The sequence below is a fragment of the Balaenoptera ricei genome, chromosome 8, assembly GCF_028023285.1.
Source record: "Balaenoptera ricei isolate mBalRic1 chromosome 8, mBalRic1.hap2, whole genome shotgun sequence".
Lineage (NCBI taxonomy): Eukaryota > Metazoa > Chordata > Mammalia > Artiodactyla > Balaenopteridae > Balaenoptera > Balaenoptera ricei.
This window is the reverse complement of record NC_082646.1, coordinates 49,569,947-49,586,052: the sequence shown is the minus strand read 5'-3', so window position 1 is coordinate 49,586,052 and position 16,106 is coordinate 49,569,947. Positions and strand designations below refer to the sequence as shown.

Here is a 16,106-nt window from a genome sequence, read left to right as displayed (position 1 = left end):
TTTGTTAAATACTAATATTTAAAAAATGAAATCATTTTCATTAGGGTCAACTAATTAGGCAACAGTTTCTCAGTATATTAAATGGCACAACAGAACTAAGCCTTCACTAGAAAGAACAATTCCTAAAAGACGAAAAATTGTATCTGCATTAAAGACTTAACAGTCCATGATGTCAAAACTCAGAACTGTTTGTGAAAGCCTTTTCAATTTCCTCAAAGTATGTTAAAGTGTGTGGGGGAAGAAGGTCTTCACAAAAACCACTCATTGGTCAGACTTAAATTTATTTCATTAGTGGAACTGGTTATAAGAGTGTTTTAAAAAACAATATAAGGAAAATAGTATTACTGTATTTTAAAAACCTCATAAAGTAGTGGCTCCTTATTCATACAGATTTTTTTAAAAATTCAAACATTACCAGGGATATTCAGGTTCTAAAGAAGTGGGAATTTATAAACACAGCAGTGGTAGAGAAAAAGACTACAAATGAGAGATTATCCATACCAAACTTAATCCCAGTTCTTATCTGCAGCAGCTTCCATTACAAGAGAAAAGGCTAACATAAAACCACAAGCCAAGTCTCACTCTCCTAAATTTACCTAGCCTATTTTCTGACCTTTTCCACAACGTGTTAGAACTGCAACATTTGAATTAAGACAAGAACCTTTAAAAAGACTTTTAAAAGCGGTATCTATTCGTGTTATAATTTATCATTTTGAAGGGAGAGATGAGGGTAACAGTTCACAAAGTCACAAGTAGTTTCTTCAACACCAAAAACAAACAACAAAACCAACCAAACAAAAGAATTAAAAGTTTTAGGGCAAACCATAGATTGGGTAGAGCAAGCCAAGTAGTCATTTGAAGAGAAGTAAATAGTAGAAATGTCTACTCCAAATATCAGACAATCAAAAAGGCACTTACAGCTTCATAATGTATTTAAAAAAACTTTCCATTTATAAATGTGTCACCATTTAAATATATTCTGAATTCTTTAAAACAGTCAAGGATTGATAGTTAACAAGCAGCCTCCATGAACCACACATCAAAAGAAGAACCAAGCAATAATGATGCTTTTTTAAACTTTTCCACAAGGAAGGAATAAGTCACAATGAATAATGGGTTTGTCTGTAGCAGTAACTTGTTCTAACAGTACTTCATGAGCAAAGTATCTTGGAAGAATTCACATTTTGTCCATTTTTTTTTAAAGCGCAAACCTTACGGCCAAAGTCCAAACGAGAACTCAAACCAGGACTCCCGTCACTGAATTCCCTTTCAGGACATGCTCACTCTTGCTTCAAACAGTAAAGCAAAGTAACTTTCATGTAGGATGAAGTCAGTCAGGCTTATGTGTCCAGTAGCCATTTAAAAAAGGAACTTATTACAATGCCTTTTTCCCTATGTTTCCCTGAAAAGTTTCAGGTCAAAGCTCCATTGAGTCAAAGCTTGAGTAATCCACTCATCTTTGTACCTTGAGGTAAAGGAGTGGAATAAAAAAGGAGGATACTACAGGTGGCTTCCAGGTTTGGAAAAAGTTGGGAGGAGTTAGCTCTAGTAATTGTAGCTAAGTTAGTGAATGGTGTAATATCATGCGTGTAAGAAAAGCTAGTTCCTCAAAAGATAACCAGCATAAATTAAAACGGAGTCCAAACTCAAGACTCACCAAATATCTTTTTACCAGTTTTTTAAAGGATGTATGTTATTTGTAGATTTGATTATTAATCTATTTTGAATTCCAATAGTCTATGCTTCACTCAAGCTTCTGAATTCAAACCGCCAGGCTTAACAGCTCTAGGAACTGATACCTAAATCAGCAAACGCTTTTCCATACCTCCATTAGAAAAAAAAAAGGGGGGGGGGGACTGACATTCACAAATTATCCCAGTCAAAAGCATGAAAATACAATGATTAAACCCCACCAGAGGTGATTAAAAATCCCGACGTTCCACAAAGCTTTCCCCACACCAACGGAATCCCTTTACTTTCACGCCCACGAAGAAAGTAGTCGGGGGAAAAAAGTCGGCTATTGAGTATGATATTTACAATGAGACGAAGGAACTTAAGTGAAGCTACAGGGGCAAAGAAAGGTAACCCAAGGGCGGGGGGTGGGGGGAGGAAAGGTGGACGAGAAAACCGGGAAAGGAAGGGACAGAAGAGGCTAGTGGAGCAAAGGAAGTGGGAATCACTTCAAGGGAGGAGGCCCTCAGGGTTGCGGAGAAACAGGGATCCGGGCCCACGGAACCGGGCGTTTACGGAAACCCGAAGAAGGCTAGTGGGGAAACAATAGGGCGGTGAGGCCGGGAGCAAGCGGGGAGACGCTCAGGAGAGGGCGGCGAGGCAGCACGGGACGGGTGGGAAGAAAGAGCAGACAGAAGGCTGCAGCAGACAGAGGAGGCCGGGAGGTGAGGGGTTAGGTGGAGAGGCAAGTTGGCCGGCTGTGATGTGTATCGCGGAGCACCGGACAGAGAAGCCAGGGTCCCCTAGGAACCCGGAGGGGAGTGGCTTGTCAGGGATTTTTAGACAGGGAACGGAAGCCGTGAAGGCAGGTGTGATGGAAGCAAAAAGAACACAGCTCGGATGAGCACAGGACCCGCCGCGCCGGAGAAGACGCAGGGAGGGAAGAGGCAGCTGAAGCGGGGAAGAAAAGAGATGGGGAGAAGGACGCGGGTCGCGGGGGCCGCGGTCGGCTTCACTCACAGTCCAGGTGCTTTTTCTTGGGCCCCATGATCTCGTGGGTCGTGGCCTTGCATACTGTCTTGGACACGGCGGAGCCGGTGACACTGTGTTGGGCGGCGGTGATTCGGTCCGTCAAGCTCTGGCCGGACATCTCTGCGGCTCCTCCGCCACCCCTCCCGCTCGGCAGCCGGCGGGGACTGGGACCCCCAAGCGCCGGAGGACCCCCACCCCCCCTACCCCCACCGGCTCCTTCTCCGCCTGCCGGCCTGGGGCGGGGCTCAGGGCCGCGCGCTGCCACTCAGCCCGGAAAGAACCGGCTCTTGTCACCCGCGGGGTCAGGCACGATACCGGGCACTCCCCTGCCCCCGCCTCAGCTCAGCCCACCCCTTCCCTGGTCAGCTGAAGCCGGTCAGGGCAAAAGGGACAGGCAGCTGCAGGAAAATGGCGGCGCGAGGCTCCTCCTCGGAGCTTTCCGGGCTGCCCCGGGTCACGTGACTCGGGCACCGCCCCTCCTTCTCCGTCTCCCGCCCCTTTTCCCTTCTCTTTCCTCTTCGACGCAGGCCCTCCCTCGCTCGGCGAGGGAAGAGCGGGGAGGCGCCCGCGAGTTACGTGGTGAAACCCGCCCGGCGGGCGCAACAGGAGGCTCCCCCGCGGGGGGCAGTGCGCGGCCCGCCGCGTCACGTGATGCTCCCTGCCAACAGGTCGCCCGAGGCTGGGCTCGCTGGGGTCACGGGGGGGGGGGCGAGGGGGGGCGGGGCGAGGGACGTATGGCTTCACCCCTCTCTCTCGACAAGGGTGTCCTAGTGTCTGTGGTTGAAACCAACGGCTTCCCGAAGAGGAGGTGCAGCTACCTTCACAGCTCCCCCTGAGCAAGCGGGTGTCAGAGCTGCTTGGGCTTTCCTAGCAGAATCAAGAATGTGTTTAGGGAGGCCCCCAAAACCGTCCTCCTGGCTTTAATGAAAAGGAAAAGGCTTCCGTCGGCCCATTTTCGGAGGCTGTCAGCAGGCCTCTCCCTACAGTGGGTATTGAAGCTCTCCCTGCTTACTTACCCCAGAAGGCTTGGGGTTTTTTTCCCCTTTTCTTGAGAGGCTTGGAAATGTCACCTGTTTTTATCTCTTCCCTGAAAACTTGACACATTGCTGCCAGTCTAAATTTGGATACTAATGGGCCAGTATGTTTTCTCTAGGGTGTCAAATAGGACAGGAAACACATAGCTTCACTGGAATTTGAAAAGGGAAGTAGTACGATGATGTCAACAGAGATTAGCTGACCCTACAAGGCTGACTGCTGTGGTGATTAAAGGTCCAGACCATAGAAGGAAGTGAGAGGGTAGTAAGTGGAGAAGTCCCATTCAGAGAATCCAGACCACTACCTGCCATCTCCTCTGGTTTAGTCTTTGTTCTCTTTGGCCTCTTTTTCTCTTGAGTAAGCCAGATTTTCAGGGAAAGAAGACCCTTGAAACTGTCCTGTGGGCATTTTAGAGGAATTATTATATCCTGTGAATCTGTTCTATGAGATCCAGATCTATTTCACAAAGTCTTTTAAAATGTTAAAATGCCCCACTTTCAACACAAGTTTAAGGATAAATTTTAAAATCTCCATGAATGTTAAATTACCATGATAGTCCTATGTAATCTTGCTAGTTTCAAATGAAATGCTAACATACTCAGAAAGTCTGTGTACACCATCTGCCAGCGAAGTCCAAAATACTGTGCTTCAATCTGGTGACTCTCAAAAGATGCAAAGCTAATGGTTAACATTTTGTGTATCATCATGAATTTTATGGTCCCCTCCCATTCCCTTTCCCCCCTTTTTTTTCACTATGGCTGGTGAAAATTTGCAACACCATGCTTCTGCCAAGAACATAAAGTGCTTAAACCAGCAGGCTTCATCTTTGTCAAGCCAGCCCCAAATTTCTCAAAACTGTAATGACTTCCTTCAGTGCATCTGCAATCCATCTGCAGTTTGGTGCCCAGTTTGCTGCCCCGTGTCCATTGGGCCGTGGAGTTACCCAATTCTTAAGACATCCTTACTATTCTTCTGTGGGTTCCACTTAATAAGTTACCGGGTGGCCTGAGCCTCTGCATTAGTAGACCCCTGCTGAGGTCAACAGGAGCTAAATCAGTAGCTAAATATTTCATCTTTAGGGAAAATGTAAAAGTTATTCCTAAACACACAGAAGGCAACATGTATTTTTTGCACTAGGAAGGTATTTCACCATTACTTTTACCAAAGAGATTCTTACAAACCACCATTATTCAAATAACTGTAGACATGTTCACCTTATAAATAAACTAGCTTCTGTTAGAAATACAACTGTACTTTTTTTCAAGGGTATATTTTAGAGGTTTCTAAATATGTAAACAATTAGTGTCAATTAATTGTTAGGGTCCCCTAAATTAAAAAGTACATTGTAGAGAGGTGTGAGGTACAGGGGAGGGAACAACCGTTTTTTGAATGCTTTCTATGTACTAGGAACACTACATGAATTTTTTCATTTAGTTCTCATTACTATAACTCTAAAAAGTATTGTGCCACTTAATACAGGGAAGAAAAAAGTCTTAGAGGTTAAATGCTTGTATAATTTTTCTCTATTGCTTAAAAAAAAAAAATTTAAGTCTTAGAAGTCCCAGAATCCCACAAATACTCAAGTGATGGAAGCAAGATTTAAAAACTCATCGTCTTTCCATTACTTTATCTAGATTCTTTAGGCAAGACTTGAAGCAACTACCATATATATTAAATTCATTCAACAAATACTTCTTGCCTGCATACCCTGTGCTAGGCATTGCTAGGTGCTAAGATATAATAATGTGTGAGGCAAACATGGTCTCTGTTCTCAGAGTTCTTACACTATTTTAAATGGCAACAGAGGAGAAAAATAAGTGGGGAGAAGAAAATATGCTGCACCTGAAGAATCTTTATGATGTCTGTAACTTTAAGGTAAGAAAGTGAGGGAGAAAAAGAATATGGAAGAGGGGATTGATCAGAATATTTACCCTTTATTATTTCAGTTAAGCCCATTCCCAAATCCAAAGAGTCTACCAGTTCCCTATTCCCACTCTTCTTAGACATTAGGGTATAAACTTTTGACATTCTGTTAGCTAAGCTGACATGAACACCTTGGCAACCCCTTCATCCCTCACCTTTCAATGTTTATGTTTCCTGATGCTTCCAAATCAGTTAGGTAAGGACTTTTCTTTGAATGTAGCTGAGTTCTCTTGGTAGAACCTCCAAGCAAGGACTTCACTTCCTTATTCAGACTCTCAGCATACACCCTTGTGATAATAATAATTACATGTAACTGTGTTGATTACTTACCCTATGCTAAGCACATTACATGCATTATCTCAGTTAAACCCTAAGACCACCTCATGACCTGAAGTGGCAGAGGCACCTCTGAATTCCCCAAAGTCTGTTTCCTTTTCTCCTGAGCACACATACTATGTTTCCCAGCCTCTCTTGTAATTAGTTGGGGTCATGTGACTGACAATACACAATGGACTGTGGACAGAAACAATGAAAGCCATTTAAGTTTTGGCCCACAAAACCTCTAAAACCTCCTACACATGCGCCATATTCTCTTTCTTTCCCTACCTACCAGCTGAATGAAGATTTCAGAGAATCTAGAGGAAGTCAAAACTGCAAAATAGAAGAAGCATGGGGCCCCAAATTAGTCCTTGAAGGAATCCTGCCCCAGAGAACTGCATGACCAGGTACACCTGTATTGGATTTTACTTGTTTTATTAAATTATGCCTCTAAAATTTTAATGCTGTGTGTTATAGTAGTAATTAGCTACCCTACCTAATACCCTTCTTTTCTCTCCATTTTACTGATGAAGAAATTGAGGCTTAGGAAAAGTTAAGCAACTTGCTTAAATTTGCTCAGCTATTAGGTAGGGGAGCAAGGATTAGACCTCAGGTCTGTCTGACTTTAGAGCTTGGGCTCTCACTGCGTGAGATTCTCATGATACTATTTTATGTACTTCTAAAAACTTTATTAAAATTTTAGTACACACTGCTTCACCTAGCATGCAGAAAAGACAGAAATCAGGGTGACCACCAGGTTCTCTCACATATGTGAGACTGTCTTACTATCTTTAACTCATTCCTGCCACATTTTCCTTTCTTCCAGGTATATTAATTCTATAATTTCAATGTGACTTTCAATGTATTTGGGCCTTTTATACCTCTTGAAAGATGACATGTGGACTAGCTCTTAAATATAATCCTTCTCTTAAAAGGAAAGACTAACCAAACCTTGACCCTGAATCATCATCAAAAACTCTTTAATTATGAAGCAGATTAAAAATAGGATACCTGTGCTGTTAAGGTACCTGGGGTCCATTCTTCTCTGTAATATAAAGAGGCTGAATCAAGTAAAAATGTATTAGAGCATGCAACACTGAACTAAAAGATCAGAGTTTCAATGTTAATGGTAAAATTAGGATATTAAATTTTGACCAGTAAGTATCACTAAAATTAAGGAGATTTATTCATTCATTTGAGGCAATGGGAGAAATACCAGTTTGGAGTCAGACACACTTAGGTTCAAAACTCTGGGCAAGTTATTCAGTTTCGTCATTTGTAAAACAGGAGTAGTAGCATATATCTTACAGGTTTCTTGTCAGGATTAAGATAATGTACATTTGTAGCCTTTTTTTAGATTCCACGTATAAGCGATATCATATGATATTTGTCTTTGTCTTACTTCACTCAGTATGACAATCTCTAGGTCCATACATGTTGTTGCTAATGGCATTATTTCATCCTTTATTATGGCTGAGTAATATTCCATTGTATATATGTACAAATGAACTTATCTACAAAATGGAAATAGAGTTACAGATGTAGAAAATAAACTTATGGTTACTGGGGGTAAGGAGTGGGGGAGGGATAGATTGGAAGATTGGGGTTGACACATACACACTACTATATATAAAATAGATAAGTAATAAGGACCTACTGTATAGCACAGGGAACTCTACTCAATACTCTGTAATGGCCTATATGGGAAAAGAATCTACAAAAGAGTGGATATATGTATATGTATAACTGATTCACTGTGCTGTACACCTGAAACTAAAACAACATTGTAAATCAACTATACCCCAATAAAAATTTAAAAAAATAAAATAATGTGTATAAAAAACTAGTACAGTGCTTGACACACAGTTGTCACTCAATGAATAAAATCATTCAACAAACATTTGCTCAGAATTTACTATGGGCAAAGCCCTCTACTAGAGTCTCAGGATACAGACATAGATTAGACAAAATGTTAATGCAATGTACAATTGACCCTTGAACAACAATGGATTTCAACTGCACAGGTCCACTTGTACTTAGATTTTTTTCAATAAATACGTACTATACTGCTACATGATCCCTGGTGGTTGAATCTGCAGATGCAGAGGTCGGACTGTAAAGTTATACATGGATTTTCAACTTGACAGTGGGGTGGGAAATGGGGGGTAACTCTTGCCTTGTTCAAGGGTCAACTGTATTAAGTAATATGATAGAGGTATGCCTAGAGTGCTATTAGAACAAAGAGAGATGACACCTAGTTCTTCCTGATGGGATCAACGAAGGTTTATCAGGGACAGTGACACATAAACAGACTCTTGAAGGATGATTAGGAATTGTGAAGGAATCAAGGAGAAGTTATTGCAGGCAGAGGAAAACCACATCTGCAAAAGAAGGAGCCATTTGGGGACTGCAAATTGTTATATATGGCTGAAACATAGTGTATGTGAGGTTTTTATTTATTCAGTCAATCAGCGAGTAGTCATTGAGCACCTACATATGCTGAATAGTGTTCTAGGTCCTGAAAACACATCAGTGAACAAAATAGAAAAGTTTTCTGCCTTCTTGAATGGTGTGTATATTCAAGTGGGGCATATAACAAATAAATATGAAACAGATGCAGGGAGAGAAGAGTGCTATGAAGAAAAATTAAGCAAGGTAAAAGAATCGAGAGGACTTTAAATTCGATGATGACAAGGGAAAGCCTTTCTAAGAAGGTGACATGTGACTTGAGTGGATTGTGGGGGTCAGCGGTGCAAATATTGGGGAGATCATTTTGCATAAAGGGAACAATGAGTACAATGTCTCTCAGACAGGAACAAGATTAACTTGTTTGTGGAACAGTAAGGACAGTGTGGCCACCAAAGAGAGAGTGAAGAAGAGAAAAAGATTTAGGAAATGATCCCAGAGATATGACTAGATTATGAAGGGCTTTATAAGGCATGTTGAGGAATCTAGGTAACATCTAGAGGTAGATGTCCCATGAGAAGAGACAGCCCTAGGTCCTTGGAACAACTAAAGACTGCATGAAGTAGGCTGTTTCCAACCAAGTCAGCTGGAACAAGACCCCATTTGTTGCCATGTTCTTCTTTGTACCTGTATCCCCTTGGGTTTGCATCTTTATCTTCTCAGCTATTTTCTTCCCCCACTTCAGGATTAAGGTCCTAGATAGCTAATGGACATCTGCGTCCTTTACTCATGGTATCCCCAAGACCTGTATTCCTCATACACTAGTAAGGTTGAATAAACCCTACCCAAATTAAAGGGAAAAAAAAACTTGATTATGTAAGGAAAGTCCAAATAGATTGTCACATGCTTTCATTGTTCAGTTTTCAAAATCTAAGAATATGGCTTTCAAATGCCTTTCAGACGCTAATAATTTTTGTCTTACTGTCTGTCTGCATAGCAGTTACCAGGTATATGATCCTCAGAGTCTTAAATGCTGCTGCACAGCCACTGCTAACACTAGATGATTTACAAATGATCATCCAACAAAAAGAACAAGAAAGCCTGATACTTATAGAGGTCAATATGACTACCATGAAAAATTCAATACGTAATTGCAACTTACTAAATAGCAGTGCAGATCTGGATTGATCACCTCCCCAGAAAAATAATAGTCTTTCTTTCGGCTTAGGTTGCAGATTGACCAAAAGAAGGGGGACTGAGAAATGAAGCAAAAACTAATGATTTGCAAAATGAAATGAAGCAAAAACTGAAATGATCCACTGTACCATTCCATGATATGTAATAAAAACTATTTAAGCTCTTATTGTTTTAACACCAGCTTATTTAGGCCCATTTGTAACAATATAAGACCACAAATAAACTGATTTAACTGTAACTCTGCACAGATACATAGGTTTTAGTAATTCAGTTACTTTACAAATTCTAACCGATTCCTGCCTAGGCTACTAATATCCACCACAAAGGCACTCTATGGTTAATCCTATAAATATCTTCCCCTTACCACCCCCTTTTGAGACGTTATTGAGACTCTATTACTGTGATGCTTCCCCTTATTAGCAACTTTAACAAATCCATGTTTTTATGATGAAATATTTTTCTCATGATCTTTGTATGGAATGTGGCAGACTAAATCATATGCCCACAGAGGTGTCCATGTCCTAATTCCCAGAACCTGTGAATTTGTTATCTTACATGGTAAAAAGGATGTAGCAGATAAGATTAAGTTGAGGATGGGGAGATTATTCTTTATTATCTGGGTGGGCCTGATGTAAAGGGTCCTTACAGAGGGAAGGAGGAGGTCAGAGGGAGAAGAAGGCTATGTGACAACAGAAACAGAAATTGGAGTGATGTGACCACAAGCCAAGGAATGCCTGTCACCTTTAGAAGCTGGAAGAAACAAGGAATGGGTTGTCTCTCAAGCGTCTATAAGGAACCAGCCCTTTTGTCACCTTGAAGTGAATTCTGGAGGTTACAGGTCTAAAATAAGACAACAGAATACATTTCTATTATGCAAGTCACTGAGTTTGTGGTAATTTTGTTACAGCAATAGGAAACTAATGCAGAGAACTTTGGCAGGAATTTGTATTTTATTCTAAGTGAGATGAAAAGTCATCAGATGGATCTCAAAATATATATATATATATATATATATATATTTTATGTACATTCCTGCTGTGTGGAGAACGGAATTTAGAGCAAGATAGAAGCAGGGACAGTAGGAAGGAATTGCTTTAGACAAGAAGAGCAGTCAGTGACAGTGACTTGGATTAGAGTGGAAGGCATGGAAATGAACAGTAGATAGATTTAGGTATATTTTTAATGTAGAATCAACAGAATTTGCTGGTGGCTCAAATGATGGGGAGAGAATCTGAGGACAGTGACTCAAGGGAAAGAGATTATACAAGGATGACTTCTAAATTTTGGCCTGAACAAGTGGGTGAATGCAGAAAGGGGCAGGTGAAGCTGGAATGAAGACAGTAGGCAGGTCATGAAGAACCTTGTATGCTGTGTTTAGGAATCCGGATATTGTCCTGAAGGCAAAGGGAATGCATTGAAATATTCTAAGTACAGGAATGGGATGGAGGTCTAACGGACCTTTGTGTCCCTTTCATTTTCTTAGTTCGATTAATACATTAGAAGATGTCCCAAAGCCATAAACCATTATTCCATCTCTTTCCTCATTCTCTACCTGTATAATGCTTTGGTTTTTAATTTAATTAGAGCCTTGTTATAAGAAAAGTTATCAAGAAAGTTCTGAACAGCTAAGCTTTGCATTTTATGGTCTGCACTGGGCCTGATTTACAGAAGTCTGATAGATTAGAAAACAAAAAGCTTATAAAAATAGTTGTACTTGTTCATAACACTTAGCCCAAGGGTAGATCAAGGGAAAACTGGTTGGTGGGTAGAGGGCATTGTAGCAGTGGCATTAGAGAGGGGAAGAAGGAGATAGATTCTAGAAATATGAGGGAAAATGCATAGAACTTGATAAAGAGATTGCATGAAATATGCAAGGGAAGACACAAAGTAAAGGTTGATTCCTAGGTTTCTGATGGGGTTCATCTGGATACATCATGATTCCAGTTACTGAAAAGGAGGAACCTAGAGGGAGAGGAAGTTGGGAAGATGACAGGGAGAGAATGATGCATTCAATTTGGATATAATTTATTTTTTAACTAATAAAATTGATATTTTAAGAGCAGTTTTAGGCTCACAGCACAACGGAGTAGAGAGTACAGTCCCCATACACCCCTGTCCCCACACATGCACAAACTCCCCAACTATCGACGTCCACAGTGGTACATTTGTTACAACCGATGAACCTACACTGACACATCATTATTATCCCAAGTCTGAAGTTTACTTTAGTGTTCACTCTTGGCGGTGTACATTCTATAGGTTTGGACAACTGTATAATAACAAGTATCCACTGCTGTAGTATCATAAAGAGTAGTTTCTGCACTAAACATTTTTGTGCTCTCCCTTTTTATCCCTTCCTCCCCGCCCCCAACCTCTGTCAACCACTGATCTTTTTACTGTAGTTTTGCTTTTTCCAGAATGCCATATAGTTGGCATCATACAGTATGTAGCCTTTTCAGATTTTCTTCTTTCACTTAGTGATATGCATTTAAGGTTCCTCTATGTCTTTTCATGGCTTGATAGCTCCCCTTTTTTGGTGCTGAGTAATATCCCATGGTCTAGATGTACCACAGGGTATTTTTCCATTCACCTACTGAAGGGCAGCTTGGTTATTTCCAAGTTTTGGTAATTATAAATAAAGCTCTATAAACATCTGTATACTGGTTTTTGTATTTTGTATAGACATAAGTTTTCAATTCATTTGGGTAAATACCAAGGAGCACAATTGCTGGATTGTATGGTATTAGTGTGGTTAGTTTTGTAAGAAACTGCCAAACTGTCTTCCAAAGTGGCTGTACCATTCCCACCAGCAATGAATGAGAGTTCCTGTTACTCCACATCCTCACCAGCATTTAGTGTTTTCATTGTTCCGAACTTCGGCCATTATAATAGGTGTATAGAGGTATCTCTTTGTTGTTTTAATTTGTAATTCCCTAATGACATATGATGTTTAACATCTTTTCATATGCTTACTTGCTATCTGTGTATCTTCTTTGATGATGTACCTGTTCTGGTGTTTTGCCCATTTTTTAAGTGGGTTGTTTGATTTCTTATTGTTCAGTTTTTAAAGTTTTTTGTATACTTTGAATAAGCCCTTTAATCAGATGTGTCTTTTGCAAATATTTTCTCCCAACCTGTGGCTTGACTTCTTTCTCTTGACATTGTCTTTTGCAGAGCACAAGTTTTTTATTTAATTAATTCCAGCTTATCAATTTTTTTTCTCTCATGGATGATGCCTTTGGTGTTGTATCTAAAAAGTCATTGCCATACCCAAGGTTATCTGGGTTTCCTCCTATGTTATCTCCTATGAGTTTTATAGTTTTGCATAATACATTCAGGGCTATGATTCATTTTGAGTTAATTTTTGTGGTGGTTGTAAGGTCTGTGTCTAGGTCTTCTTGTTTTTGCATGTGGATGTATTCCAGTACCATTTATACAGAAGACTAGTTTTGCTCCATTGTATTGCTTTTGTGCCTTTGTCAAAGATCAGTTAACTATGTTTATGTGGCTGTATTTCTGGGCTCACCATTCTGTTCCATTGATCTATCTGACTATTCTTTAGCCAATACCACACTGTCTTGATGACTGTAGTGTTATAGTAAGTCTTGAAGTTGGGTAGTGTCAGTTCTCCATCTTTGTTCTTCTCCTTCTATATTGAGTTGACTTTCTGGGTTTTTTACTTCTCCATATAAACTTTAGAATCAGTTTGTCATTGTCCACAAAATAACTTGCTGGGATTTGGATTGGGATTGCAATGAATCTATAGATCAAGTTAGGAAAAACTGAAATCTTGATAATACTGAGTCTTCCTATTTATGAACGTGGACTATCTATTTAGGTTTTTTAAAAAATATCTTTCACTAGAGTTTTGTGGTTTTCCTCATATCAACATTATACATATTTTGTTAGATCTGTACCTAAGTATTTCACTTTTCTGAGTGCTAATGTAAATGATAATGTGTTTTCAATATCAAATTCTGCTTCTCTGTTGCTGGAATGTAGGAAAGTAGCTGACTTTTGTTTATAGGCCTTGTATTCTGCAGACTTACTATAATCACTTATTAGGTCCAGAAGGTTTTTTCTTTTGTTGATTCTTTCAGACTTTCTATATAGACAACTGTGTCATCTGCAAACAAAAATATTTTTATTTCTTCCTTCCCAGTCTGTATATCTTTTAATTCCTTTTCTTGTCTTCCTTCATTAGATAGTTTTTTTTTTTAATCTCCACACTTTAAATATTTTACTCCACTCTCTTCTTGCTCACGTGGTTTCTGAGAAGCCAGATGTAATTCTTATCTTTGCTCCTCTATAGGTAAGGTGTTTTTTCCCCTGGCTTCTTTCAAAAATTTTTTTTCTATCTTTGATTTTCTGAAGTTTGGATATGATATGGCATGATGTAGCTTTTGTTTTGTTTTATTGTTTTTTTATTTGGCATATATCCTGCTTGGTGTTCTCTGAGCTTCCTGGATCTGTAGTTTCATGTCTGACAATAATTTGGGGACATTCTCAGTCATTATTGCTTCAAATAATGCTTCTGTTCCTTTAGCTCTTTCTTTTCCTTCTGGTATTCCTGTTACACATGTTATACCTTTTGTAGTTGTCCCACAGTTGTTGGATATTCTGTTTTGTTCTTTCAGTCTTTTCTCTCTTTGCTTATCAGTTTTGCAAGTTTCTGTTAGTATATCCTCAAGCTCAGAATCCAGTCATGGGCTTTCCTCTGCCATTTCCAGTCTACTGATGAGCCCATCAAAAGCATTCTTCATTTCTCTTACAGTGTTTTTGATCTCTAGCATTTCTTTTTTATTCTTTCGTAGTGTTTCCATCTCTCTGCCTACATTATCCATCTGTTCTTGCATGTCGTCTACTTTTTCCATTAGATCCCTTAACATTTTAATCATAGTTGTTTAATCATAGTCCCCAGTCTGATAATTCCAGCATCCCTGCCATATCTGACTCTAGTCTGATGCTTGTTCAGTCTCTTCAAATTGTGTTTTTACCTTTTTGTATTCCTTGTAATATCTTGTTGAAATCCGGATGTGAGGTACTGAGTGAAAGAAACTCCAGTGAATAGGCCTTTTGTGGTGTGGTGTTAAGGTGTCAGGGGAGAAAAAGCATGCTCTAGTCCTATGATTTGGGGTCTCAGTCTTTTGGTAAGCCTGTGCCCATGCACTGTGAACTTTACCAGTGCTTCTCAGTTTTTTCCCCCCTTAGGTAGGACAGGATGGCCAGAGGGGGCCTGAGTTGTGTATTTCCCTTGCCCCAGGTAGTTTAGGCTCTGATAAAACCAAGCAGGTTAGACTCTGCTAGTTTCTCCTGAAGATAGACCTTATTAAGAATAACAGAATGCTCTGGTATATTTCAAAATGGTTCCTTTTCTCCTCCCTCTGCTGCAAACACCAGGGGAATTTTCTCTGGTATTCGCTGTGAGGGCCTGGAGGAGCTCCTAGAAGTAAAACTCACAGAAATGGGGGGCCCCTTATTCCTGAGTTCCCCTGGGGATTTTAACTCTCAGACTTGTCCAAGCTGAGATACCAGCATTTTTTTTTAACATCTTTGTTAGAGTATAATTGCTTTACAATGGTGTGTTAGTTTCTGCTTTATAACAAAGTGAATCAGCTATACATACACATATATCCCCATATCTCCTCCCTTTTACATCTCCCTCCCACCCTCCCTATTTCACCCCTCTAGGTGGCCACAAAGCACCGAGCTGATCTCCCTGTGCTATGTGGCTGCTTCCCACTAGCTATCTATTTTACATTTGGTAGTGTATATATGTCCATGCCACTCTCTCACTTCATCCCAGCTTACCCTTCCCCCCACCCCATGTCCTCAAGTCCGTTCTCTATGTCTACATCTTTATTCCTCTCCTGCCCTTAGGTTCTTCAGAACCAATTTTTTTTTTTTAGATTCCATATATATGTGTTAGCATATGGTATTTGTTTTTCTCTTTCTGACTTACTTCACTCTGTATGACAGAATCTAGGTCCATTCACCTCACTACAAATAACTCAATTTCGTTTCTTTTTATGGCTGAGTAATATTCCATTGTATATATGTGCCACATCTTCTTTATCCATTCATCTTTCGATGGACACTTAGGTTGCTTCCATGTCCTGGCTATTGTAAATAGAGCTGCAATGAACACTGTGGTACATGACTCTTTTTGAATTATGGTTTTCTCAGCGTATGCCCAATAGTGGGATCGCTGGGTCATATGGTAGTTCTAGTTTTAGTTTTCTAAGGAACCTCCATATGTTCTCCATAGTGGCTGTATCAATTTACATCCCCACCAACAGTGCAAGAAGGTTCCCTTTTCTCCACACCCTGTCCAGCGTTTGTTTTTTGTAGATTTTCTGATGATGCCCGTTCTGACTGGTGTGAGGTGATACCTCATTGTGGTTTTGATTTGCATTTCTCTAATGATTAGTGATGTTGAACATCCTTTCATGTGTTTGTTGGCAATCTGTATACCTTCTTTGGAGAAATGTCTATTTAGGTCTTCTACCCATTTTTGGATTGGG

General features: G+C 40.2%; 1 protein-coding gene and 1 long non-coding RNA gene across 14 annotated transcripts in view; one reads left to right on the top strand and one right to left on the bottom strand.

The window, feature by feature from the left end:
• Positions 1 to 3,138, bottom strand: part of PICALM (phosphatidylinositol binding clathrin assembly protein) — a 106,687-nt gene extending 103,549 nt beyond the window's left edge. For 3 of the 13 annotated variants that reach the window (XM_059930629.1, XM_059930635.1, XM_059930636.1), the window contains exon 1: positions 2,692 to 3,137. In XM_059930629.1, coding sequence (XP_059786612.1) covers positions 2,692 to 2,821 — 130 coding nt within the window. In that variant the 5' untranslated portion in view covers positions 2,822 to 3,137. Of the gene's footprint in view, positions 1 to 2,691 lie in introns of all 13 variants that reach the window. The other 10 variants (XM_059930628.1, XM_059930634.1, XM_059930633.1 and 7 more) reach the window with 6 other exon arrangements.
• LOC132370512 (uncharacterized) overlaps positions 2,391 to 16,106 on the top strand; it is a 31,624-nt gene continuing 17,908 nt past the window's right edge. Inside the window, exons 1-2 of the long non-coding RNA XR_009504597.1 lie at positions 2,391 to 2,698; positions 6,275 to 6,386. This is a non-coding gene — a long non-coding RNA (uncharacterized LOC132370512). The remainder of the gene's footprint in view (positions 2,699 to 6,274; positions 6,387 to 16,106) is intronic.